At 40.7% G+C, this 26,966-nt stretch overlaps 2 protein-coding genes across 20 annotated transcripts in view; both read right to left on the bottom strand.

Moving 5' to 3' along the window:
• Window positions 1–118: 118 nt before the first annotated feature.
• On the bottom strand, window positions 119–11,155 carry GHITM (growth hormone inducible transmembrane protein). 9 transcript variants are annotated; one of them, XM_083845347.1, is made up of 10 exons: window positions 11,031–11,142; window positions 9,428–9,583; window positions 7,824–7,923; window positions 6,518–6,629; window positions 5,247–5,388; window positions 4,069–4,177; window positions 2,862–3,050; window positions 2,144–2,315; window positions 1,196–1,320; window positions 119–524 (listed from the first exon to the last, which is right to left on the bottom strand). In XM_083845347.1, exons 2-9 carry the CDS (start codon window positions 9,554–9,556, stop codon window positions 1,233–1,235), a joined length of 1,041 nt encoding a protein of 346 aa, XP_083701473.1. In that variant the 5' UTR covers window positions 9,557–9,583; window positions 11,031–11,142; the 3' UTR covers window positions 119–524; window positions 1,196–1,232. The 9 variants fall into 9 exon arrangements, with proteins under 9 accessions (XP_083701473.1, XP_083701470.1, XP_083701471.1 ...); XM_083845344.1 differs by having other exon boundaries at window positions 119–788; window positions 10,917–11,073; XM_083845345.1 differs by having other exon boundaries at window positions 10,917–11,073.
• Window positions 11,156–13,146: 1,991 nt separating this feature from the next.
• The window catches only part of LOC310902950 (uncharacterized protein), a 327,410-nt gene continuing 313,590 nt past the window's right edge, over window positions 13,147–26,966 (bottom strand). For 3 of the 11 annotated variants that reach the window (XR_014587151.1, XR_014587152.1, XR_014587156.1), the window contains 2 exons: window positions 14,252–14,327; window positions 13,164–13,325 (listed from right to left, as the gene is read on the bottom strand). Coding sequence is in view for 1 of the 11 variants with exons in the window: in XM_083845350.1 (XP_083701476.1) it covers window positions 13,246–13,325; window positions 14,252–14,327; window positions 15,526–15,647 (278 nt within the window). In the remaining 10 variants the exon portion in view is untranslated. Of the gene's footprint in view, window positions 13,326–13,368; window positions 14,328–15,525; window positions 15,648–26,966 lie in introns of those variants that run through there. The other 8 variants (XR_014587149.1, XR_014587150.1, XM_083845350.1 and 5 more) reach the window with 7 other exon arrangements.

Below are 26,966 nucleotides of genomic sequence, written 5' to 3'. Positions count from 1 at the left end.
AAGTATGCATTCTCTTACAAAGGAATTTGCAGCCAAAAACAATACAGTACTCTTAACTGAGTTACTGTGAAGTTAGAAAAAAAACTATATTAACACATGAAAAGTAAGAGCAATCAACTTGTGAGGCTAGAATTTTATTTTTCCCATAATACATAAACATAGCATATTCATCAGAAAAATGGAAGTCCAAGTTGTTGGTATGAGCTCAAACTTGCTTGTGCCCAAGAACTTGCCCCGTATTCCAACGGAATGTGATGTACTTTAGCAAGTATACATTTCTTAACATTAAATCAATTCCACCTATTGGAACACTTCTTTCAACTGTACTAAACACACCAATTTGGAAAAGTTAGAGACAGACTACAGCATATATCAGAATTGTAAATTAGTGATACTTGGCTTTACAGCAGGCAGTCCTCAATTCCTTTTCTTTCAGTGTCAACTGTACAAGCTTGTAAGAGGAGATGAACAGTGGAAGTTGTTCTGAAGAATGGTGCTTCATCTGCAATACTGAAATTTAGTCACTGGAAGAAAGACATACCTCTATCATTATTCAACAATTTGACAAATCTAGTATCAAAAAAGCCTAGCTGCTATTATATCCATTTAACATTAAAACACTGGAAAGCAGACATGGAGTTTTCATGTGCCCCAGAAGAAGACTGCAGTTTTCATGTGGGACGGGTGTCACATAGGTTCCTCATACTGTCTTCTGTATGTTGTTGGACTGGGTGGGTGAGGTGACCAATGTCTTCTGAAAATTACTTAAACCTTTCTGAAATTTCTGCCTAAGTAGAAAAAAAATACGATTTCTACAACTTAACTGAAAACTTGCATCTGAACAGCATTTCTTGAAGTAGCTTGCGTCCTTATCTGCACATAGGATACCCGTTTACAGAAATTACTTACTTTACTATGCAGTTACGGGTAGAAAAAGAAAGCAAGAGTCGAACTGCTGTCAAACCCATTAAAAAGAAGATCAACTATTTTACTCATATATATATTTAAAATAATTTACTCTCCCAAAATAATGTACAATTTCAAGCAGTCCACATTCTTGGAAGGTGTTTGATGAAACACTATTAAGTTTGAATCACATTGCACTTAATACGCTGAAATGCTTTAAACTTCTGACCTGCAGCAAAAGTGCTTGTAACCATAAGTTTTTATTTAGTATATGCACTAGGTAGACAACCTAGAACTCTGGGCTGTCAGCTGCAAAGAGTCTTGCTTTACTTCCTACGGCCACCTCCACCACCAGCGAGCATGGTAGCCACCCGAATGAAGATGTTCAGTGTATCTGTGTAGATACCCATGCACCTAGGAAAGAAGAAATGAAAGTTAATCTTGTTGAACATAAACAGTATTATTTTGCATTTCATACCATTTAGTTTTAAAAAAGCATCCATCAAGGGTCTCTAAGAAAACTCAACTATACCATGTCCTCTACCCTCGTTGAGTAGAAACACCCCTTTATTTTCTTACACCACCTCTGCCAGCAGCATCTATTTGCAAAAATCTTAACGGAGGCTGTGCTCTTCTTATAGGAGACCTCTATTTCTATGCTTTATCATCAACTATTTGTCTCCATGAATTTAGAAGACAACTAGTGTTCTATTTTATTGACAGAAGGCCAGATGCAAGGAGATAAACAATTCACCTAAGATCAGATAGACAACATGTACAGTAAGGCAGTTACTTGTTAGTCAGACTTGCTCTTTACTGAGGGTCAATTAATCCTTCTTTCCCTATCACATTTTCTTTATTTAGAGTGATAGAGACCAGTGAATATTAAGAAACATCAGAAGAGTTAACATACTTCATCTCAGTTGATACTGAGAGGTATTTTCAGAGAACAACTATAAATCCTCTCAACAATGCTTCGGAAAACAAGTGCTTTTTGGGAAGCTAGTATTACTGGACATGACACCACATTTTCAATCCTGTTTCTCTCATTTCAAGCAGATGCTTTCAGTTTTAACTCCACTAGTTTTTTTCACATGATGTTCCTAAACCTTATGATTCTTTCCATTTGATAGCAACACACTTTTGAATAGTAAACAAAGGTCTGGCTCTTTGTAAGACATACTGCCATACAGCTCAAAGCTAATTCTTATACATACAGTGAGATCAGAATACTTACGCATTGATTGGGTCATACTTTGTCACTCCATAATAGGGAAGAGTCTCTGCACGCTTGATGACATGCTGTGTATCGTACAGCAGGAACATGCCAAAGAGTACCAATCCACCATAAACAGCTACTGAATACAAGCCAGCCCCAAAAGCAGAAGTAGGAGGCAAGAACATGGACCCTGGAGAAGAACATAAAATAGCCTTGAAGAAAGCTACTGTATTTGCTACTCTGAGTAACGTTAAAAAACTTCAATTCCTGTAGCATGTCTTTTTCAGTGACTACTCAATTCTCAATTTGCAGTGCATTTTTGATTCAAGGAACTTTAATACACCAACAGAGGATGTCTCATACAACCCAACACAGTAATTTTGAACTCCGTAGGGAATCATGCATACTTTTCTTCACGTGAAAGTACTTGTGTTCCTGGGACTTTCATACAACAATGCCCAGAAACATGCAAGGGAAAAAAACAAGTGAATCAGAAGCTAGGGTAACATTTACTGTTCTCCCGATTCACTGGCAGTAGTTAAACAATACAAACCATTACTGTCAGCCATTCATCAAATTAACACTTGCCAGAAGCATAACTTCATTTTCTGTCTTCAAGAAGAGTAACGGAGTTATCGTCTCTAGCAAACTGACAGACTAGCCTGTAACTAAAAGCGAGCTGCTAGCAGTATAAGTTTATAAGCTACTCTATTTGACAGTTAAAATAATACTTTACCGATTGAAGAGGCCAGAACAAAGCCTAAGCCTATTCCAAGTGGTCCTCCCATGTTCAGAAATTTTTCACTTGGAGCACACATGGCCACAGTTGAGAGCCCTCCGACGATTCCAGCCGTGTACCAGGCGGCTCTGATCAGCAGAGGACCACCCAAGAAGGCTAGTGGAGCCACCACCGCACCCATGACACCTAGCCAAAGGAACACAAAACCAGTAAGGTTTGTAACAGCTCTGGTAAAGACACCACCTGCCAAAACAACGTTTCAAGTCAGATAACATGACTCAAACTAATCCACTTAACATAACGACACCAGTGCACACACTTGCCAATTTATCGCACTACCTTCTAGATAAGTGCACAATCTTAAATTCAGTGACCTACTTTCCTCTATTTTTGGAGAGTACTTTAGTGAGCTCGTCTTTGGAAGAAAGCTTAATACCAGACAACATACTGATCTCTTCAAGAACAGCTGTTAAGAGATACTTTGAATGGATTAATCAGCTACAAAATAGCCATAGGAACGCTCAAAACTGAGAGGCAGGACAGATTTTTGCAGTAGGAATTAGTCCGGCAATTAAGTCAGACTTTTTGCTAGAGTCTTGCATGAAACCTGTACCTATTCCGTTAATGTGATACTAGATCAATAACAGATCACTGAAATAAATTCAACTTCTTAAGAGAAACTTTAGCTCTAGAGAGACTAGTACAATTTCAGTGCCTAAAATGTCTGTCTAATTGTTATTTGAAGTATGCAACATCAGTAAGACACTGATCTGTTTCTTGCAAACCCATCTTTGGTTTGCAACCTGACTGGAATGTGTATTTAAGAAGCTGTTATTTAATAATAAAACTATATTTTTCTGATCAATTTCCAAATATCTTCCTATCCTGTACAGATGAATTTTAGTAAGCGTAGGCAACAGTGCTTGCAGAAGCTATAGTGCCAGAAAGCAGTCACAGAAACAAAGCCGGTATTAATAAATCAGTTCTATCCAACATGTACCTCAGGTTCAACTTCAGCATGACTTTTACAAGATTATGAGAAATTAGAGGTACATTAAGGACACTTAAGAAATCCCAGTGGGCTCTGAAAAATCTTAAGTCTCCAGTAGCTGTACATAATAATTATAATATCAAAGTTTTGTTCAAGTAAGAATGTGGTCACACAGGAACATACAATTTTATAATGAAAACTATAGCCACATACCTGAATGCATCATCCAAGCAAGATGTTTAGCTGCTGGACTATTTTCGTAGGATATGGACCTGACCAACATTCCAGCACCAATCATAGCAGCGAAAGTTGCACCTATTGCCTGTAAGAAGAGCAGCAGAGAGCTCAAGTTGGCATAAGAACACACGATTTCCATTCTACCACATGATTTGTTGAACCTCCTGGTCTCAAAGTCAATAAACTGCTCTTTTTGGAATTACGCTAAGTCATAATTTGAACATTTGCCAATTTCTGTACTATTCCGGTAAAATCTTTGCAGATCCTAATTTGCAGTAATTCCCATTTTACTTATACCAAGTCTGCTAGAAATCCAAGTTTAGTGAGAGATGGCAAGAATCTCTTATTCGTGTAAGGAAAGCATACAGTTCCTCCACTTAATCCCATTTTCTTTAAGGTACCTGCAATACTAGCTTTATTTTTTTTCTTGTACATTTCTCCACCCAAAGCCAGTATTCAGTTCACACGCTTTTACTATTGCCTTTTAAAACCTCATTGCCTCCTCTTACTTTTCATTCTGAACCCAGCAGCTAGTCAACTGATCAGAGACACACATAACTTTGGTTTACCACTAAAGAAGCATTATTAATTTGATCTCTATAAAGCTGTGTAGATGCTAGCATTTAACGATTACTATTCTGCTACACTTAGCACACCTAATATGTAGGAAGCAGACATTTGGTTAGCAGCTCGCCTGGATGATTTGCTTACCAGTATCACTTTGGCCTTGGCAATCAAGAGCTTTGGAAGAGTTACACAAAATAGCACAGGGAGGAGTACAAACACATAAGGATCTCTAATTCCATTTTTAGAAAGCTACAGAAATAGTATTGCTAACCTCAAATGGCCACTTGCAACAGGTTCATATTTACATATAGCTGGTCAGCAGAGCACAGCATTTTATGTTGCGTACACAGTGTGTCAAAAACTATCAATGAGGTACAGAAGGTGCACATCAGCATGCAGTTAGATGCATCAAATTATAAAACACAAAGTATCATTAGGGAACTTCTGTGGTCTTTAAAGATAATGACAATAGCATAAGCAAAGTTTCACCTTCCTTTTCAGAAAACAGTTTACATTTTGCATTTTTGATATCAGCCACAACATTTAGGGTCATTTCTCAGTGAATTTTTTATATAACGTGAGCTTACCAGCCAGGAGCCTTTTGTCATAAGGCTCATGAGTGCTGGAGATCTGCTTACTGCAACAGCTGACAGTGCTGTCAAGCCAATACTTCCCGCAAAGTACATGTAAGTAGAGTGAATTCTGTCTTTCACATACTGTGGCCAAATACTGAAAAAAAAAAGTAGTTGTACATATCTATGCAGTTATCAACACCAGAATGAAGACCAACTGAAAAAAAAAGCACATCCAAGCTGTTAAATATACTCATAGTTATGGATAGAAGTGAAGTATCATAAAATTGTGTGGTTTAGCAACTTGTATCATGAGTTCACCTTACAACAGGGGTCTGAACTTTTAGATCTTCCTCACTACATGCAGGTATTACGTAACAACTCTAGCAACACTGTGATTTACAAAGAATGCTAATGACAGTTCAATTCTAAGGAGAAAGTATACACAGGAGAAAGTTTACATGCAAAAGAATAGATTTTTTTTCTAAATATGGAAAAGTAGAGAGTGGTGTGCGCATATAAAAAATGAGTTTAAGGAAAAATGTCTGTAGATTGTGTACTGGGCAGTAAGCAGCCTGCAGAGCAGCTCACAAAATGCTGAGTCACCATGCACACGTTTATCTGGTATCACGAGACAGGCATGTCATTTGGAAAGCTCTAACAATATCAACAGAACTAGACAGGAATGAGAGCTCCTCAATACAATGAATACATTTGTATTTGGAAGTGACTAATAGTAGAGTAAGCAAATCAAGACATCGCCAGCATCACTTTCTCCCACGCCTATGCTTACCAGTAACTGACTTAAGTCTAAGTAATTAGATGCTGTCATCAGTGAGGTTTTTGTTGTGCAATACATCTAAGTTTAAAGAGTTTAAACCAACATAAGTAGTGTATTTAAAGGGAACTCCTTTACACATTCCTTACAGAACACTGTATTAAATTTTAATGAATAATCTCAGAGGAACACAAGGCAAAGTGGTCTTAATTGTTTTACTCTTCATAATTTATGAATTATTTGCATGTGGCACACCTAGAGTTTCAAATTTAGCAATACAAAGGAATTCACATAAATCAGTATCTATTTAAGTCTGAGTTATTTAAATTCTGCTTTCAGTTATATACTTTAAAATCCTGCATGGCCAGAAGCAAAGGCTCTCTGTCCAGAGATTAAGAAAAATAAGCTACATGCATATTAGGAGATACTAGCTAGAGAAGGGACAGAAAAAAGGAGAAGGGAGATTCACTTCCAAGTGCTCTTTACTTAAATAAGCTATCTTACTTACACAGCTTTTTCAATAGCTCCAATCTCACTGGACATGCCCATTCCATAGTAACAGAGGGCCCCCAGGCCAACAGCAGCCCCTCCAGCAACAACGAATTTTCCCAGACGATCAACTGTAGGAAGAAAAATCATGCTCTCATGACTGCTTTTCTTGGACAGTTAACAGCATTCTCACACGGCTTTGTTTTATCTGTAATACCTGATCCATGTTAGGCTTGTTACAGCTTCACTTAACTTTGAAAGTCAATGTGTAACCACTTCTGAGATAACTACACATGAAACATTCTAGATTAAGCCTACCAACACCATGCAGTTTCATAAAACAGAGTAAGAATTGAGACCAGCTAGTATCATGGCAAATTTATTAGCCTTTATTACACTAACAGCCGGGAATTCTAACACAAAGGCCAGTTAACAAGTCCTCCAACATAAGAGTTGCTGATATTGTGTCCCTTCCTGTCATTCATCTGCCTTTAACATTTGCTCAGTCAAGAGTCTTTGATATTAGGTTAGATCCATATCAGTTTCAGATGCGATTTACAAAGCTCACAGGCAACAAGCCATGATTTACCATCAGCTACTGTCTGATTTTTAGACATACTAAAGTGTCACAATACAAGTAAAAGTATTTATCAGCTGAGACCAAATGCTGTCACTTATATGATTCTTTTAAGAGTACATTCTTCCTTAGTGCGCTATAGCCATGGTGTTCTCCTCTCAATTTACTCAATTCTACTTAACAATTCAGTCCTGTTAACATTCGTTTACAAGTCTTGCTGAACTACTGATATCTATCTTAACAATCCCCTTGTGACCCACTGAGAAAAAGCTCTGATTCACGCTAAGTGTACCAGCAAGCATAGTACATCAATACCTTACATACCCACAGCATCCTAGACCTTTTCCTTTCTTTTTTTCCCCCTTATTTGGCAAACTCTACACAGTGCAGAATATTTCCTTGAAACAGTATACAAAGTAGCTGGAGCAAAGTATTAGCATTATTTTTAAGACACCTGTAATCAAGTACTAGTCTCCATTAAAAAGCAGCCAAGTTTGATTTTATAGTTCCCACCAGCACCACTAAGCAGAGATAATAACAAATGTCTTGTGAGAAACTGTGAGATATTTCCAGCTTTGAACATTACACAGAAAGACAAGCAGAGAAACTGTCTCCAGATTGCTGGTAAATTTAAAATACTAAGCAACGTTTTCAGTCTCCTTAGTGGTTTGAAGGAAACCATTTTCTTCAAGGAAGTTTTAAGATAAGCTTCAAAAGATTAGGAGTATATAAAGCAGAGCTACCCTACCTTTAAGCGCAGTTTCTACAGATGGCTCAAATGCTGCTTCTTTAATTTCCTGGCCAATCTTCCCACGCCTTACGCCGGTTCTTACTCTAGTAGCATAACACTGTTATATTTAAAGGTAAAATAAAACAGATTCAATTAAATAAAACAGGAGACATTCCTTATGGTGAACTGTATTGACAGATTAATAACAATCCATTTCTGAGAGAAAGCAATTTGCTTTTAACACACCAAAGCACTGCCATTTACTTGCTACACCTGCTATTGCTAGTCAATTTATTTGTGCTTCCCTCCCAAATACGTGAAACAACAACGCTCAGAGAAAACAACTGAATATTAAAGTTCAGGAAACTCTATAGGAAACATTTACACACAGAAGTAGTACAGAACCAATGCAGAAGTTGAAGTTAACAGTTCTGCTAAAAAAAACATTTAATGTTTGCATTTCTATTCTACTCCCACCGTATTAAGCAAGGCCATAAGACTTTATTTTACTTTTCATGTAAAAACATACTCTTTATTTACTTAACTTTACGTTAAGAAAACCCACAACATTCCTGCCCACTGAATTTGGGAGAGCAGCGTCAATTCACTTTTGTACCTAATCTTGATTTTAAGAACAAACCTTGAATGAAGGCCTATAAACTAAAGATTTATGGCTAAGAAGCTCCAAATAAATACAGTGCGTTGCTCTACTGAACTCTTCGCAATCTGCAAGAGGTGTAAAAACTCCTATTTTAAGTTCAGAAACTGCTTTTGAAGTCTTTACCATTTTCTCAGAAATTTCTGAATTATTATATGGGCACTTGACCAAGGGATTGCTCAAAGTAGCTAGTTTGTTTTAATACTAAAAAATGAGATCTACAAGCATTACTACAAGCATCAGCTGATCTAGCAATAAAATCCAGGAAGTCTACCAAAGCATTTCAGGCAGTTTTTTTTTTTCCCCACCTAACAACATCTAACTCCCCCATTATAATTATCTAGCATTCCTCACAAAGCAAAAAAACAAAACGCAAACAAGACCACCAAAAAATCAGAACCCCACCAAAACAAACAAGCAAAAAAATCTCAGCCTGCAATTTAGGGTGTTTAAAACAGTTTTCTATGCTTAAGATGAAAACAGAAAGGGGAAACAACTATCTTCTCTCCATGAAGTCTTCAGATAACGACAGTTCAGTTTTGAAACTGCCAGTAAGACTCTCGATAGTCCTGCCAGATTTTGAAAATTACTCTGGGCTGGGCAACAACTCTAAAGACATACTGGGACTACTGTCTTTAAAATTAAATTTTGTATTTAACTTAATATTTAAGACTTGTAGTAGGAAACAAGGACTTAGGAAGAGGTAGAAACTTCTGCTCTGCCTACCTTGCACACTAAGGCTTGCCCAATGCTAATTACCTGCTTCAGGTTCTTCTTCTAAGAATTTAAATGGAAAATACTACTTCAATTACTTCTAAGCATTCTGTTTTTGATTTACGTTATTCCTTCAATAAGTAAGAGTAGGTATCTCGAACAAGCCAAAGGCTTAGAAACATTCAAAACAGGTTTTCCATGCCAAGCAATTCTCTTGGCAAAATACTCAGCCCTTTGACATTTACCTTACCTGGTTAGGCTGCCACAGCTTGTATGCTTTTATACCGGAATTCCTCAACGCCGGGGAAGCTTGAGTAATGGTGGGGCGGAACGCCTGGCATGGTAACGTCCTCAGGCACACTAGCCTTGCAGCCAACATGGTTGCTTAGATAGTTTAACAGTGTTCCTACAAGTACATGAGAAAATTTGTTTTACTGTTTTGTTACAAGGCTTTCACACAAAACCCATACATTTACTACTTATTCTCAACTACTCCATGCCATATAATAGTAAAACATAATAATTAGAAATACTGATTCTTGAGTACTGTAATAAGAACTACAACATTCTTAAACATAATTTAACTCTGTTATTCCATCCATATCTGTTTTCCATTTCTGTTGGTTATCTCCTGCAACAAGGTGCTTACCAAAAAACAGAAAAACACATCACTTTTCTTACACGCAAGTTACATCAAGAGCCTTTATGTATTTATGTTTGAATTACTTCGTCAACTAATTTTTGTTTTGAAAAACACTGTGTGAGCATTCTTCCTTTAAAGAGTGTAAGATCTTCCAACTCTACATAAACTTCAGTCAGGTGTAACACCAAATGACTAAACCTTGTAACACATGTGATGGAAAGAGTTTTAGGAAAGGTTGTTTCCTTTTAAGTTACTCTCTTGATGAATTAATAAGCTTTATAGACTCAGATTCCAGTCAAGGTCACACCCAGAGCAGGAGCTCAGGTTACCCCGTAGCAGCTTTGACCAGAAGACCCTGACGTAACTTATGGACCTATCACCAGCTTAAGGGCACAGCAGCCTCCAGGCTCGACAGGCAGTGTAACACTGGAACTTTATCCTACTTCCACAGCACTGCATGCGTCACGCACAAGGAAATCGAAGTCCTTGTCGTTCCACCTACCCTGTGGCTTCACACAGTTCCCGATGTCAGAAGACACGCCAATTACAGGCACTTTTTTCAAGCAACCCTTCACAACTTCGGCATACGTTCTCAAATGTAACTTGCATGCTCTAAATAACAATAACGTCAATCGCGCAGAAGAAACGAGTACCCACACTGCTAGAATTTAAAATTCAGAACGGAGAAACGAAAGCAGAAAATAATCTTGGTTCTAGAAAATGTCGGTTACGAGAGCCCAGCTACGAGAGCCTACTTGTGTGACCGGAAATGCGCTGAGCGCCTCATCCCGCTTCCTCCCCCACATCCCTCTCTTCCCACCGAATAACACATTTTCCAGAACTTGCACTGACTTCGCTGTTTTTTTAAACTAGCGTTTGAGACAAGCCGCCTTAAGCGTTAAGGACAGGAACGCGGCAGCACAGAGCTCGGCAGTCGGCCCGGCACCAACCCGGCCGCGCGGCCCCCAGGCACTCGCCCCGCGGGGCAGCCGGCTCGAGGAGGGCCGGGTGAGGGCCGCCCGAGGCGCCGCGCAGCGCCCACCCCGGGGACGATCCCGCCGCGGTGCCCCCGAGGCCGCCCACCCCCGTCCCGCACCTGCGTAACCGCCCCGCTCCGCGCCGCTCCGCCAGCAGAAGTGACGCAACGCCGACCCGCGCGCCCACGCCGACTGGCTGGCTCAGCCCACGTGACTCCAGAGCACGCACGCACCATTGGCTCTGGGAGGCGAGGGAGATATGACGTCACGCAGTCCCCAGGACGCCGGGAAGCCATCTTTAACGCGGGCAGAGAAACTTCTGGTAGCTGCCTCCAGCAGGGACCCTGCTGAGGGCGGCACCATTTTGAGGGCGGCGCCATTTTGAGGGCGGCGCCATTTTGAGGGCGGGCCCCGCCCTGCAGTGCCCGGCGCCCGCCGCCCGCCGATCCGTGCCTCACGGAGCCCCGGCGGCCGGCAGCCGCCTCAGCCCGGCTGCTCCCCGCGGGCAGCGCTGCCGGCTCTGCTGGCCCCGGCAGGTGCCGCTGTGCCGGCAGAGGGCGTCAGCTCTGTGAAAATAAACGAGCGAGGCTCGAACACTGGAGCTCGGCCGTACCCCTCCATTTTGTCAGCCACCGAGCCTGACAGAGCAGGGAGCGAGGTCCCGGCGACGGGGGCGCAGCCCCGGCCCTGCTGCTGCTGGCCGCACTCCTGCCAGTGCCGCCTGGGAGGCTGAGTCTTGCCCTTCTTGTCGTGTCCATAACCTCGACACCTTTCCCTTTGCTTCCCTTTGCAGCTGAGCAGTCGAGTCCAAATGGGGTGCTAAATCTGCCCCTTTGGTAACGCCTTGGAGTGGTGCCTCTCTCCCATGTCAATATATTATGTGCGTCAGGTGCAGATAAACACGCCAGATAAGCACAAAATAGGGCATTATGTACATAAATTAGAGAAATCATAGAATTGTAAAGGTTGGGAAAGACCTTCAAGATCACCTGGTCCAACTATCACCCTACCACCAATGGCACCCACTAAACATGTCCCTAAGCACCACATCCAACTTTGAACACCAGCTCCCCAGGGACGGTGACACCACCACCTCCCTGGGCAACCCGTTCCACTGCCTGACTGCTCTTTCTGAGAAGAAATGTCTCCTTATTTCCAACCTGAACCTCCTGTGCCGCAATTTGAGGCCATTCCCTCTAGTCCTGTCACTAATAATCTGTGAATAGAGACCGACCCCCAGCTCCCCACACCTTCCTTTCAGGTAGTTGCAGAGAGCAATAGGGTCTCCCCTGAGCCTCCTCTTCCCCATACTAAACAACCCCAGTTCCCTCAGCTGCTCCTCACAGGACTTGTGTTCCAGGCCCTTCACCAGCTTCGTAGCCCTTCTCTGGACACGCTCCAGGGCCTCGAGGAATGCATGTTTCCAGCCCTAATCCTAGTTCTGCTCAATGCAGGGCCTTGCAAGGGCACTCCACCCCTTCTAGGGATTAAACATTGCCTGGGGAGAAGCCTTTTGGATGAACTAATTCTCCATTGGCAGCTTCTTTCCAGCCTCAGCCCAGCTGGAGCTCTGAGCTTTTTTTCCAAGCTTAACCCTAAACCTAAATTGAGCCATAAAAAGCCACTGCAGCACTTGCCTGGACTCTGAATTTCCCTGGGGGATAATCTCTTTGCAGCCACTGTTTTTCTTTGGCAGCTCTGCTCCAGCTGGAGCTCTTGACTGGTCTTTCCACCAGCCCTAACCCTAAACCGTAGGCTGAGCTAAAGGTCAGTGGCACTGTTCAGTCCAGACCCTTGATATTACTAGGAGAAAAATTACTTGGTCAGACTTATTTCACCTTTGCCAACCCTTTTTTAGCCCCATCCCAGCTGCATTTCAGACTTTCAATGCTATTCCTAACCCTAGTTTGAGCTATAAACCAGGCACTATCGAGAAACGCGCTATTCTTCAGAAGAGAATTCTTTTGGCAGCCCTAAGTTTGCTTTGGCAGCCCCTCTCCAGCCCCACTCCAGCTACAGCTCTGTAGTTTCTTTCAGCCTCAATGCTACATATGGGCATGGCTCTTCACAGCCAAGTAAAACAGACTGTGAGAGACTTGAGCCAGGATCAAAGACAAATATAACAAGAAAGAAAAGGTGTTGAATACAGAATGAAGTAAAGAAATAGAATGAGAGTTACAAATAAACTTTTGAGGATTGTGAGATTAGCCTTTCTACACCTTAGAGCTTCCTTGTTTAAACCATAAGAAAGTGAACATAGTGAACTACTACTTTGCAAAATGAACGTAAGATAAGAGAGATCAGATGTGAGAGAGGTCTAAAAATGCACTGGCACTTAAGATTGTGAAATAGACTTTAAATGAGAAGAACGAAGCAGAAGAACATGCTATGTAAGCATGGAAATTCCATGTGAGAGGGCCAAACCTAGTGGGATTCAAGGTCTGATTCTTACTTATTCTGAAGCTTGTTTACTTTCCTTTGGAGTACATAAAAATCCAGAGCTTTTAAGTCTGTAGCCCCAAGGTCTCCTACAATGGAATAAAAAAAGCCAATTTCAGGCCACAAATAATGTTTATTTAGCAATTTCTAGTGTTTATTTCAGAGTTTGTAACACTCAATAATTGTTAGGTACTAAAGGATTCATTATAATAATTAATATTTAAATTTGTAATTCAGTTATTAATAGTAATAATTTATGCAAAGAATCAAACTTATCTCTCGCTACAGCATGTAATCATGTAAAAAAGTCTCCTGGGACTTTCAAGTAAGATCCTCAATCCAGCTCTGTCCCAAATTGTTTCTTTAATAGATAGTTTTGCCAGAAGCAACCCAAATCCACAAAGGACCCACACCGCAGCAATTCACCTGTTGAGGCTTTTTCACAGAAACTGACCGCTAGCAGATAATCGTTTTCTACGAGGTGGTCAATGGATTTAAGTGCTCTAACTAACAAAATCGTTGATTGTGCACGAGTGGGAAAATAGTGGCCTCTTATGTAAGCAAGTCCCAAACCATCTAGGAGGTTTTTAGTCTAAACCAGCAGGTTGCATCCTCTCTGTTGGCACCGCTGTAACATGACTTGTTTCTCTCAGACAGGAAGGCAATAACTTCAATCGCTGTGCAGCCTCATATTACTGCAGAGCTTCAAAGCAGCTGGCTGAGCTTTTGCAGTAGTTCAAGCTCATGCTGATAAAAGCATGGGTAACAGCATGACAGCGAGTCTTATTGGTGAGATGGCAGCCAAATGCACACAGAAAAATTTGTTTTTAAACTCTGATGCACTTTTCCTTCATGGCATTGTGTTCAAATGTGATGTGTCCCCAGCACCTGGAATTGGGTCCAGTGCTGTTTAGCATCTTTACTAATAACCTGGATGGCAGGACAGAGTACATTCTCAGAAGGTTTGCAGATGATACAAAACCATTGGTTGTGCTGCCATTCAGAGGAACCTTACCTGATGGACTTGAGAGAGTAAAGCCACTGAGTCTGGAGCCAGACTCAGTGTTATCCAGTGGCAGGATGGGCACAACCTGAAATACAAGACATTTCACTGAAATGTTATATATACATACATATGTAGTGGTAGTTGCAGTGGAACAGGTTGCTCAGAGCATTTTGGAGTCTCCGTCTGTGGAGATTTTGAAAACATGACTGGACACAGTGCTGAGCAACCTGCTGTAGGTGACCCTGTTGTGCAGGGGTGTTGGCCTAAAGAATCGCCAGAGGTCACTGCCAATCTATTCTGAGTCTATGTAACATCAACACAACAATGATTCCTGAAGGAACCACTTTTGTTTTTTTTCAGGATTGATAATGCACCAACAAGAGAGGTCTGGAAAATAGTAAACGTTTTCATTTTCTCCAGGCAGTATATAAAAAGGGTGTCACTTCCAAAGAAACAAAAATACCCCCCCAACAAACAAACAAACAATCAATCAGTCAAACAAACAAAAAACAACAAAAAAACTAAACCCACCTAAACAAACAAACAAAAAACCCTAAAGATAACAGGTGAACAACTTTGAAACCAGGTGAACAACTCCTCAGAAATCAAAAAGATAAACAGGAAAACTTGTACTGACATAAAAAAAAATCCTATCATTTTAATTTCAGTAGTTCATGTTCTTACCTACAGCCGGTTTTGCATTTGCTGGATATCCTATAATTATCTAGGCAGGATCAAGTACAGTTGATCAAGTACAGTTTGGCATTAAAGGATTAATGTATAATAAGAAATTGTTCAAGAGTAGGAAACTCCCTTCAGAAGGGACCTGAGGATCCGAAGGGATGTGAGCGAGGTTGGCAGGGCAGGCTCCAGGTGCTGCCCCCAGCCGGGCAGGAGCTGGGTGTAGGAACAGCCCTTTCGCTGCTTCCCCTGCCTTGCCAGCTCCCAGGTCTGACATTTCCCATAAACGGCTGTTGCCAGGGCATAAAGGGTGGCAGTGACCAGCTGCAGTGCCCAAAGGGAAAAGCTGGCCTGCTGCTTGCACTCCCAAAGAGACTAATGCTCCTCTCCTCAAGTCTTGCGTGAGAAACATCACATATTTCCAAACAATAAAGTCAGCTGTTCTTAGGGATGAATAGTTTCTTAAGGGATTTTTTTTCATCTTGCCATAGAAGCAAGGATCGCCACTAATGGAATCATCTTTCAGGAAATACCACGTGAGGTGTTTTCAGCCGCACGCTGTGCCTTGCCAGTCACCTTAAACAAGACAGTAAAACACTTACATATAGCTCAGGGCAATCCTGAAAAGCCGCATGAGCCACAACAAGCCCATTCTTGTGTTGATAAATAGGGTCACTCTGAATTTTGAAACTTAAGCTTTTAACTCTGCAGCTCTGGCATCCTCCTGCAGAAAAAAGACATCTCTGTCAATTGTTCACATGGCTGTGTTCATCGGCAGAAAATAAATAAATCTGTGGTTAGCAGAATTTCTCCTTAGGGCAAACTTTGCTGGTGAAGTTTTTCAAATTAGAGCTGAAGAAATATATTTTGACTTTCTGGTAGTGCTGACTCTAGCATTCCAGATCTCTCTCCCAGCAGATTACAGGGGACTTTTGGACTTGATCCGTTCCTACTATTTATGTTACAAACTCACATTCGTTAAGTATCGTGTTCTTATTTTACATTAGATACCATTAAATAGTGCAATACAGAGGGAATTTGGAGAGACTGATAAGAAATCACGTGTTTGCCATTAAATATTTTCCCTATGATATGGAAAACGAGGGTTATAGCATTCATTTCTATTTATGAATTTAACCGCAGTTAAAATACATGAAGGTATATAAGCCTGAACATCGAATTCCCAGTTCAATACATTGCTTAAGCTCGTGGGTAACTAGAAGCTACGATTCTAGCTGGAGCAGCAGTTCTAATGTATTTAATTTAAAGCACACGCTCAGAGCAGTTGCTTTAGTTACTCAGGAGCAGTGCTTTGGTTACTCAAGTGCTCAAAGATAAATGAAGATGAGTGCTTTGGCGAACAAGGACCTGACACTGTATAGTTATAAATGAATACAGAAGACAGAACATTTGGTTCACTGAAGATTCTATTTGAATAAATTGTACATAAAAGGATGTTTCTTTTTCTTGATCTGTGTTTTGGAGCCTATAGCATGAATTATTTATTTACACCAAATGATAAGAAAAGCTAAAACAGTTTTAAAATATTTTTCAATGGAAAAATGAAACCTCTCAACCTCCAAGAAGTTGCTATTTATTTTGTTTAAATAGAACAAATAGCCATTTTCCTAAACGCCTCTGGACTCTATACTGCAGCAAAAAATGACCCAGGGCTTTTTCTAAAATTGATGTTTGTGCTTTCTAATTACTTTTAACATGCAGGGCACTGTTCTTTTGCAACTTCTTGAAAAAAAACCCTCTTTGAAATTCAGTAAGCTCCAATTTAAAATGATTGGTTTCCACCTGGATGGACTGAAATTTCTTTCTTGGGAAGTTTATTAGTACATTAAAAGATGCAAATTAATTCATAATTCTTTCAGCTCATTCTCTTGGGAACAATTATACAAGGAAATTATTAATGTACAAGAAAACAAGAGTTAAAAATCTCAAGGGGCAACAGGGGTGCAGAATATATGAAAACATTTAGACCTAGCTAATAGCAGAACTTAGTTATAATGATAACAGTTGATAAAGCAATTTTAATTTTTATTTGTAACCTGATAGCAACCACACAGTGCACGCAAGGAATCAAAGACCCTGGTGAAACGAGTTTACCGGCAAAGGCCCTGATCTCAATGAAGTGCTACAGAAACGCAGTGTGAGGAGCTGAACACGTGCTTCCAAGTTTCTAGGATCACAGCCAAATGTAAGGCTTCAATCAGTCCACCAGTTTCAAGGTCTCTGATGTATACCGTTCCACGATGATTGCATTCAAGACTATCATGTCAATGTAAGCCTCTGCACTCTGATAAATAAGCCAGATATTTTCATCTGGATAATGAAAGCCCCTCAGGATCCAGTTAATATTTGATGAAAAAACAGCACATAGATTTGCTTTTTAGGGCTCTTTGATGGACTTATTTTTTCTCCTTTTAGTTAAGGTGTTAAACAACTCAGCCACTTCCCTTTCCAGTTTTCTTTTCATAATTTATCCTGCATGCTTTTAATGTTACATATCTGGTGAAAATTTCAAATATTTTTTACAAACAGAGTCATAGCACAGGATATCACCAGGGAACCTGTAATTACTTGCATATCTGCTTCCAGCACTCCCTGACATCTGGCTCTCAGTGATAAAGATTGAGGGAAATGCATGTTCTCCCAATACCATAAAACAACCATCGCTACTCAGGGAAGTTTGTCCATAGCATGGGTGTTATCCCGTCTTAAAGACTTGACTTTTTTAACTGTAACCACAGCCATATGAACGTGATATACAAAGATCAAGCCTCCGTTGTTGACCAATATCAATTTCCTTGAGGTCTCCACAATGAAAGTCTGGGCATAGCTTAAAACACAGGGGCAAGACAATAAGCAGGGAAGTCATTTGAACTGAGAGCAAGATTAACTTACAGATATCCAGCTATAAAATTACTTGTATTAGACAAGAAAGACTTATATGCCTTTCTCTACAGACTCTAACAAGTACCGTTCACAAATGAAAAATGTTTACATTTGAAAAAATAAGATGTACTACAAATATTTCTCTCAGTTTTCAGAATAGCATAAAAATGGAAATAATTATCTACGTTAAATGATACAGATTGATAAAAATAAAAAACAGGGGACGTGGTGGGGCTGCTATACACATAGCTCATCCAGACAGAAATCAGGTTTCTAAATACAGCAATATTTCTTGTTTTATTTTCTAGTGACAGTGTGCCCCTTCCAAAACTCCCTTGCACCCAAATATTCCCAAATCTGAGCTGTTGCTTTGATAATGTATATAAAGGAAAAGTGAAGTTTCTTGGTGTGAAAAAGCTCCCACTGAAAGCATTGGCCAAGTTCCCGTTCTGTCCTGCTCCTGCGGCTGCCCAGTTGGCTCAACGCGTTTCCTTTTGCCAAGCTAACGCAGGCGGGTGGCTTCCAGGGGACCACGTCTGACTCACGCTTCAGTCAAGGTTACTGAGAGAAACTGAGGATGATTCCCTATCAAATGCCATCACTTTATATATTTAAAAGAGCATATGGACTTACTGGAAAAAAAAGGAACGCACACTTCAAGCATAATTAATGTTCCTATGTCAAATTCCACCAGGCTCTTTTAGCTAGTTTGTTCTCTGCTGATTTCTGCTAGAGACCAAAAGCCCTGCGAACTGGCAGAGAATTAGGTGCCAAGGAATCAGAAGACCATCTCAGAAAGAGAATACTTACATTACAGGTAAACTGTCTTCAGGTGCAGTTTTAACTATATGAAAATACAAGCACAAGGTTTTTGGTTTTTGTTTTGTTTTTCCCCCACTAAGGGCAGGAGAATAAGAGTTATTTTTCATGTAATGCTTAGTTCCCCCCTAAAAACAAACAAACAAACAACAACAACAAAAAAACAAGAAGTAAAAAAAAGTGGAAAACTTCAGAGAAAGGATAAGGCTATATGAGAAGATCTGTGACATGCTGTGGACACCAAAAGGGTGAGGCCAGACCAGGCTTTCTGTAACCAAAATTTTCATTCCCCAAGACTTTGCTTCAGGCTGTTAAACATGAAACAAGCTGATGGCATCAGTTTGATTCTGAAGGGTCACGTGCTTATACGAGAAAATTCTGATTTAACTTTATATGGCATTTCACTAACTTGAGGTACAAAATGGACAGAGATAGTCCCTATCACCACTGAAGTGATTTCTAATAAGGCTAGCACCAAAGTTTAATGTCTGAGATTTCTCAGCTATTGCTCCTGTGATATGCCTCTTTGGCAGCAGACCAACAATGTCAGCCTAGCATAAAGGTAAGTGCTAGCTCCATTTTTTCCTTTGAAGTGCACTATCTTAAAGGATCAGTGCAAAGCCCTGGAGAAAACAATATTCAAGTTAAAAATTATTGCTGTTCTGGAGAAATGACTTTAGTAGCTATTCTAATTAGCCATGGTCATTCCTAGCTGTATAGACAGCAGAAAAGGAAAAGAAGGACATGTAAGGACAGTCTTGTCAGGAGTTTCCCCCCATATAGAAAAGTACAGATGCCTGGTTTAACATAAGGACTTGGAAGGTTGCAGATAAAAATGGTGAGAGCTCTTCTGGAAATCAGGCTCGCTCTGGGTTTGGCTGTTGTATTTCTGGGACTTAGCCCTTAGCACTGTAGTCCTGCAGAAACCAGCTTCTGATTACTACCAAAGCAAAAATTGTGGTATAGACGCGTGAAACTGAGACACTGAAGCAAATCGCTTTGAAAATGCAGCGATGCCTCATTGACCCAGCAAATTCACTTAGGCTGCTGGTGTTCCCAGCCCCATTACGAAAGCATTGCTCATCTAACAGAGGTGGCCAGGTAACCCAGTAACCAGAAAGCAAATGAACTGCAATTGTGAATCTCAGCATGAAAAATAATCTTTCCTTTAAAATGGATATTGTTTCACGTGTGATCACAAACGAGAATGGGTGGTGAGCAAGTGCCATGAAAACACATAGATTTAGTTTTAAAGATATTTATGGGAAGTCTCACTTATTGCTAAATGACGGAGAACAGTTATAATCTGTTATAGTTAATTTACTACTACATGACTAAAAATGTGCAAAGAGCAGCACACTTGTTAAATTAAAGCTCACTTAATGATTACACAGCAGTTGGGAATAACATTCAGTTAAAGAATAAGCTGTAAACGGATGTCTTCTTTAAAATCATTCATTTTGTGAAACTAAAATGACAGAAGCCCTTCACATTTTTGCTGGTTATAAAAAGAAACAAAATATCAGAAAATAGACTAGAAGGGATTTCTTTTAAATGTTAATTTGTGGTGGATATTGGAGTACTCATTGCTGATGATACAACTTCCATGAGAAGGCTCCTGGCTCTAACTCCCCACCCCATCACAGCAGTTTGAGCTGAAGTCAGTAGTGTTACCATTCAGACTGAGCAGACTGAAACAAATCAGATCAAATACTGGTCTGGATGCTGACTGTCTTAGCCTCTTTCTTGTTTTGTTCTTGTCACTAAACTGTGATGCATTAAATCAATAATAATAGCAAAATCCCAAGCCTCAGATAAAGGCTAGTGATTTCCTCATTATGGCAGTGAAGATTTTAGCTGAACTAAGGTTATTTTTTTTGGGTAGGGAGTAACCTTCATGATCCTGAGGTGGTGCTGAGAATGGTAAGGATATGGAAATAGGTGGTGAAACTGCAACACTCTTTCTGATGGAAAGGTTTTCTCCATGGGTTAGGCTTTGGCATGTTTCATCAGGAAGCTCGAGATAATCTGTTTGATCTCTTCTAAACACCGGCAACAGAAAACACTTCTTGCCATCGCTCTTGTGCCTTGTCCTGGGCTTTTCACTTTTGTCTAAAGCTATCTCAGACCCAAACATAATAAAGCAAAAGGGACACTAACACTAGATAATCTGTAATTTAAAAGTTAAAAATTTCACAATATTTGTGGCATAGCTGTATACATTGGAAGATTATTTTAATTTTGAGCTAAAGTTGCGTTCAAAAGCAACCCAATTATTTCTAAGTACGAAAATGGCTGTACCTTCATTTTTCTTCCATTCCATGATGCTCATATTCAATAAAATATATATATTTTTTGCATACAGTACTTTTGTGAAATAATTTTTTTTTTTTTAAAAACCTTAAGTGTGAAAAGTCCTCTACAGCAATCCCAATACACCAATTTTGGATTATTTTTTTCATGTAGGAGCTTTATAAAGCATTGTTTCAGTAGTTCAGGGGCCATGTTGTGGCCACCCCGCATGCCAGTGTGTGTGAACAGCCATGGTTCAAAGCTTGGTCCCCCTCTGGATGTCTTTGATAGAACCTGCTGTACAACAGCTTTGCACAAAATCGAGGGCAAGGATCATTTGAAACTTGCATCCCTTCATGTGCTAATGCAGGATGAAAAAGGCCAATGGCTGCGAAGCTTACTGCAGCCTCTTTAAGCTTGCCCACATGGCCCTGTACTAAAGGCACCATGGAGCACTGGGACAGGCCCCCACCATGCCTGACAAGCCAGCTAAGTTATCCTGAACCAGAGCTACAAACCAATGCCTCCTTCTTGGCTTTGGCAGCCCTTACCCCTGTCCCTGCACGTCCAGACCCATAGTCCAAACGGAGAAATGACAACACGTAAAATGGAGCTGGACTCACCTTGCATGTGCACATCTCCACCTACATGCTGTATTACAGCATCAGATCATTATTTTTCTTTTGTACACGCGTTGTAATCACAAGATACTGGCCAAGGAGAGTTGCAAATGTAGATGTATTCACTCATTGTTTAATGATGCTTGCATAATTGGTGGCATATGGGATCTTAATGAGGACTACATGCAGTATGCTGTTTGTCTAATAAGAAATTTAAAGTACATCCTTTTGTGGTTTGTAGTATGATCACTAAGAAGGCTGGAATTAGTGAAATTACTATATGATTAAGAGAAAGGCTTTCTATCATTTTATACTCATTAATAAAGGAAACCTGGCTGTGTGCACAGCAAGATTGATTTAAAGCTTATGTTTCTTTTCATGGAGACACCACAGGTAAGGACTCTGAACACTGCTCACCGCTGATCAAAATGAGAGCTACTAAAAGTTCAGAAATCATTGTCTCGCAGCGAGAAAGCCCCTTCATCCATGATAAATTATAAATATTACACTGGCTTTACAAAGAAGAGTTCTTAATGGTGTCTGCTTATTCAGGACCCACACAAATCTACATATCCAAAAAAAAAAAAAAGCTTTTAATTGCAGATTTTTTTCCTCAGACATTGCAGTATGTGCTGGCTGTGCTTGTTATATTCTGCAGTTGTTTCGACACTGTAGACTTCTGCATATAAGCTGAGGTCCAAGGAAGTCAGAAACCCATATTCTGCTGTCCCGAGTCCTACAACATTTTTATCCTTTTCCAAGCTCACTGAGGGTAAAAGTTTTGCCTTGTTTAGTGAGGAAGAACAGACAACGCTTAACAGCACACCTTGTCAGATGCTGCCTGCACCCTTAGAAACGTAAGTCTATTTACTGTCAGCTGTAATCATTAAGTCTTTCTTAGCATTCCTCAAAGGAAAGGCGAGCACGCCAGCCTTCCTTCGCTAAGAACAATGCAGAACTCGGTCATTTGGTGGCCTCATCTTTCAGAGCTGCCCTAAAATAAACCCCTTCAAGTCAGCTCCACAAAAGTTCTTAAAACTCCGTTTTAGATTGAGTCACGAGGAGAAAACACTGGAAGAGCATTTAGCACTGAAATGGTTCTGGGTGTTGAGCCATGTCTCTGGAAGGCGGCTGTGTTTGTTGGGCTTATGATGGAAAGTCAGCCTCAGCCTTAACTGTGCAGCAATACAGGCTCTGCATAATAATGCTGCTATGTAATTTATTCATCTGAAATGTTCTTACTACACTTGTGAAATCATATTGGTGACTGCATTGACTCTGAAGGGTATATTATATAGAAGAGCAGCAGAAGCTGCTGCCCATGAAAACTTAACAGAATTAGATCATTTTGCAAGTGCTTAATAGTATTTATTCACCAAAGGCACATCATTAAAGCTCTACTCTGCAATTTGGATACTACGAATCATTTAGCACGTACTTGGGAAAGCTGAGATATCCTAATAAAAAATAAACACAAAAAAAATCAAATACACAATGCTCAAATTTTTGAATGTGAACTAAATGGCAACGTGCAACTAATAAAATTTCTGCATCTGTTCTATAAAACAGGTATTTTCCTAAAATTCTTGATTTACCCTTTCAGCAAGCCACCACAACAGACTGGCAAATGGTAGCAAGTTTTTAAACTGGAAACGAGTCAAAAGCATATTTGGGTAACTACCTTACATGGGTTTGTGGGATTTTAGGCCAGAAAGTGCACGACATAGGTCCTAAGGTCTCAAATGGGATTTCTGCATCAAATATGGAACTTCTGACCATGGTGAAACTGCAGTTTTTCTTTAGGAAGACATGTATCAGTCTGTAAAGCATAGGGGAACACACCAGGTTGAATCGGTTGTATGGATAACGTGGTAACTATGAAAAACGTATGGGTTAGTTTCCATCTGCCTCCCTCCAGTTTGCGTCAGAGAAACCACACTCCTACCAAAGCATCTCTGCCTTAAACTCACTCCCTTTTTCTTTCTCCCTATGCCCAAGGAGCCTCAAAAGTACTTGATGCTGTATCTTCAAAATCTCATCACGTAATATGCTCTAATTCTACAGGAAACTACTGAATTTTAGTTGGGGCAGCAGCAACAATTGCTATTACAGTTTTCCAGAATAATACCGTAGAACTCACTTTAGGGTGAGATTTATGACACAAAGCTATTATAAATTGTTAAAAATCAATCCTTTTAGCATGAACAGAAATAGTTGATTGTAAAAACAAACCCAATGAAATATTCAGTGATAAAATGGTGAAGTCACTAAATAACGCATTCAGGTGGCTCTAGCGGTTGACCTTTGCGAAATTCCTTGGAGGTAGAGAGCAAACTATTATTTTGGCTGTGGTGCATTCCTGGGGAAACACTGCTATAAGAACTCTATATTTCACAATGAAAGTAGCTCATTTTTTAAGCTTTAATTATGCATATTCTTCAGTAGGTGGCCTTCTTCCTTCTTAGCAGGTACTGAATCAATACCCTGGCATAGTGCTAATGGGCGCCGTGCTGCTTGAGGTACCATCCTTCAGAAGGGAGGCTGAAAGCAAGGTCTCTTCTTTGTGATTTTGATGGTTCTTGTCGCATCTTTTTCCCCCCTTTTTTTTAATAATAGAGGTGTTAGCACCAGTGTCTTGGCCACAGTCCAAGTTGGGTAATTACATTCTGTCTCCCTAAATTTTGCTTTGTGCAGTTTTAATTTAATATGGTGTTCTTCTCTTCCTTCCTGCCCTAAGTTGTTTTGTGTCATTGCTAGGCACTATTAAATAACCTCCATATTTCCCCTGAGACAGCTGCATTTAAGCTGTGGGTAAGGCAAAGCCTGCACATGAAATTTGTGAACCATTCCCAGAGAAGGAAACGCAAGATCACTTGCAATTATTACATGCCGATATATACCTGGACAAACTCCAGCTTTTCTGCTCCCCTCCAGTAGTTTGCTTTCATTTGGAATTTAATTACCCAGGTGAAGACAGGCAGCTGTAGGGAGCACCATCCCTCCTCAAGAGGACAGACACAAGGCTCGTGCCTGGGAGGCCGTTTTTGGCGGGCTAGTGGGTTTTACCCTGTCTGAGAAGCAGCTTTCCTCTGCGACAACATGCCAGCCCTTCATGGGGAGGAATGGTGCAATGTCTCCGCATCCCGGGCAGGGGGGTGCCTGCCTGTGAATCTGTCCTTGGCTGCCTTCCCTCTCTTGTCCCTCTTTCATGGCCAATTTGTCCTACCAGGGCAACCGTGTGGGCCTCAGCAGAGTTCCCCTTATACACGCCAGACTACCCCTTCACCAGGCACATTTGGATGGGCTCTGTGGGAGGCTGGAAATGAAGCCAATGCCAGAGAACTTCTGGCTTTAGTCTACAAAGTGACCTTCCTGATGGTCTTTGTTGTACCTAAACTCAACACCTTGAAGTGTAGTATTATGACACAGAAGATCCAGGAGCAGTGCTGAGAGGAATAACTGCTACGGTCAAGCAGATGGATGGGGCTGGTGTGGCGGGAGCCCTGGGAGAGGAAGGCGCTGAAGGAGCTCCTCAGAAGGGGGAGCACAACGCAGCCTCTGCCACCGGCACCGAGAGCTGCGCCTGCAGCTCCCCAACGCTGGACAGGAGACCTTGCCTTTGGACCCGGAGCTGCAGCCCACTGCTGATGTGACCCAGAGCAGCAGGAGCCAGACAGTGCTGCGGGTTGCTGAGGGCGGCTTCTTCCAGGAGTATTTATTTATAACAGCTTAGCTGGCTGAAGAGTCTGCAGGAAAGCCTGGCAGTTGCCCAGGAAAGGCTCTGAATCAGAGCCTCCTGGAAGGATGAGAACCTGTCTCCTTTTGGTGTTTTATAGAAAGCCCAAGTCCTTCCTGAAATATTTTGAGAGGCACTGACATTGGCTGTGGTGTTGCTGTTGAGTTTACGCTCGTGGCAAGGAGACTAGGTAGAGCTCCAGGGCAAATGCTGCATGTACTATTGACCACGTTTCTCTCAAACACTCCTTACCTTCTAGAAAATCCCTTACCTTCTGGAAGTAAAAGCATTTAAGAGACATTTAGACCCTATTAATCCAGAGTATCTAAAGGCTTCAGTCTAACATGATTTTTTTTTTCATGGGCATGAAGTCCTTGTGTAGACAGTGCTGCACAGGATTGAAGTCGATCAGCTGAGCATCGCTGCCCTGTGTTTTTCTACACGTACATGCTTGTAGGTGCTGGGGTGGGGGACTGTGATGCAACACAGAGCGCTAAAGATCACATTGCACATATCCTTCTGAAGGTGTAAATCAAGGTGGTCAACTTTTCATCACCTTAGCTGAAAAGGTATGCAAAAAGTAAATATTAAAAAATTCTAATACTGAGAGGCACCTCAGGTACAAACTGTATATAACAAAAGCCATCCAAAATAGGCTTATAGCTACATCTTCTTATACTTCCCCCCCCCCACCCTCCCAAAATGACTGTATTTGGAGTCTTAACTTGACAATAAAATCATAGGAAGAAAACTATTGCTGTAAACCAGCACAACTCCACTGATTTTCCAATTTACTGTATTTGAGTAATCTTAACCACGTAGAGTCTCACTTTGCTTTAAAACACTGCCAGAACTTCAGACTTTGAGGCTTTCAATACTGATAGTGTTGTTGCTCTTGATTACATTTTTTTTTTAATACAGCATACTTTTCATGTTTAATTTAAATCCATTCTTTCATCCTGCTACCCAAAGGCATTCTGCATGCAATAATAACAATTTAGGCCCCAAATCACCACTATCTGCTTATTTATAGCAAGATCCTACAGTAAAGGGAGTCTTTACTAAGCCCTCAATGGATAACATCATTAGTCATGTGACTGTGCTATGAACTTTTCATTTTTCTGACAAAAATGAGTGTTTCTTTATCAGCCATTATTACTGTTCTACAATGTTCCACAAGAAGAACCTTTGCTTCCTGAGACCCATCCTCTTTATGCTATCGTGGCCGTTGTTTTACCAGATACTGAGTGTGTGCCTGGTCCTGGCATGCCATTATAAGCCAGACTTAAATGCCTTAATAGACTTGCTTTTCTTCATGCAGTGTCTGAGGGAAGGCGAGCAGCTAATTATGTTGCTTTTTGAAATTGCTGAGCTATCTCTAGTGTGACCCTCAGAAAAACAAACAAGCAAACAAACACCCACCACAAAAAAAAAAACCAAACTGCAATAGCGGGGCTTTAGTGGGGAAACAAAATCAAACAGCTAAAGAAAAAACGAAGTCAGTTGTTGCCGTCAGAAAGCAGAGATTAAATAATTGAAGGAACCTGCCTTGTATAAGTAAGCGTGTAAGTATGAGCAGCAAGAAAAGACTCAAATAGGTTTTAAACTTGCATGAAGTCTCTCATAAACTATGATCCTGAGGGACTTTGATAATAATAATAAAAAACCCTTC

This window comes from Anser anser (assembly GCF_964211835.1).
Source record: "Anser anser genome assembly, chromosome: 7".
Lineage (NCBI taxonomy): Eukaryota > Metazoa > Chordata > Aves > Anseriformes > Anatidae > Anser > Anser anser.
This window is presented reverse-complemented; position numbering and strand designations above follow the sequence as displayed.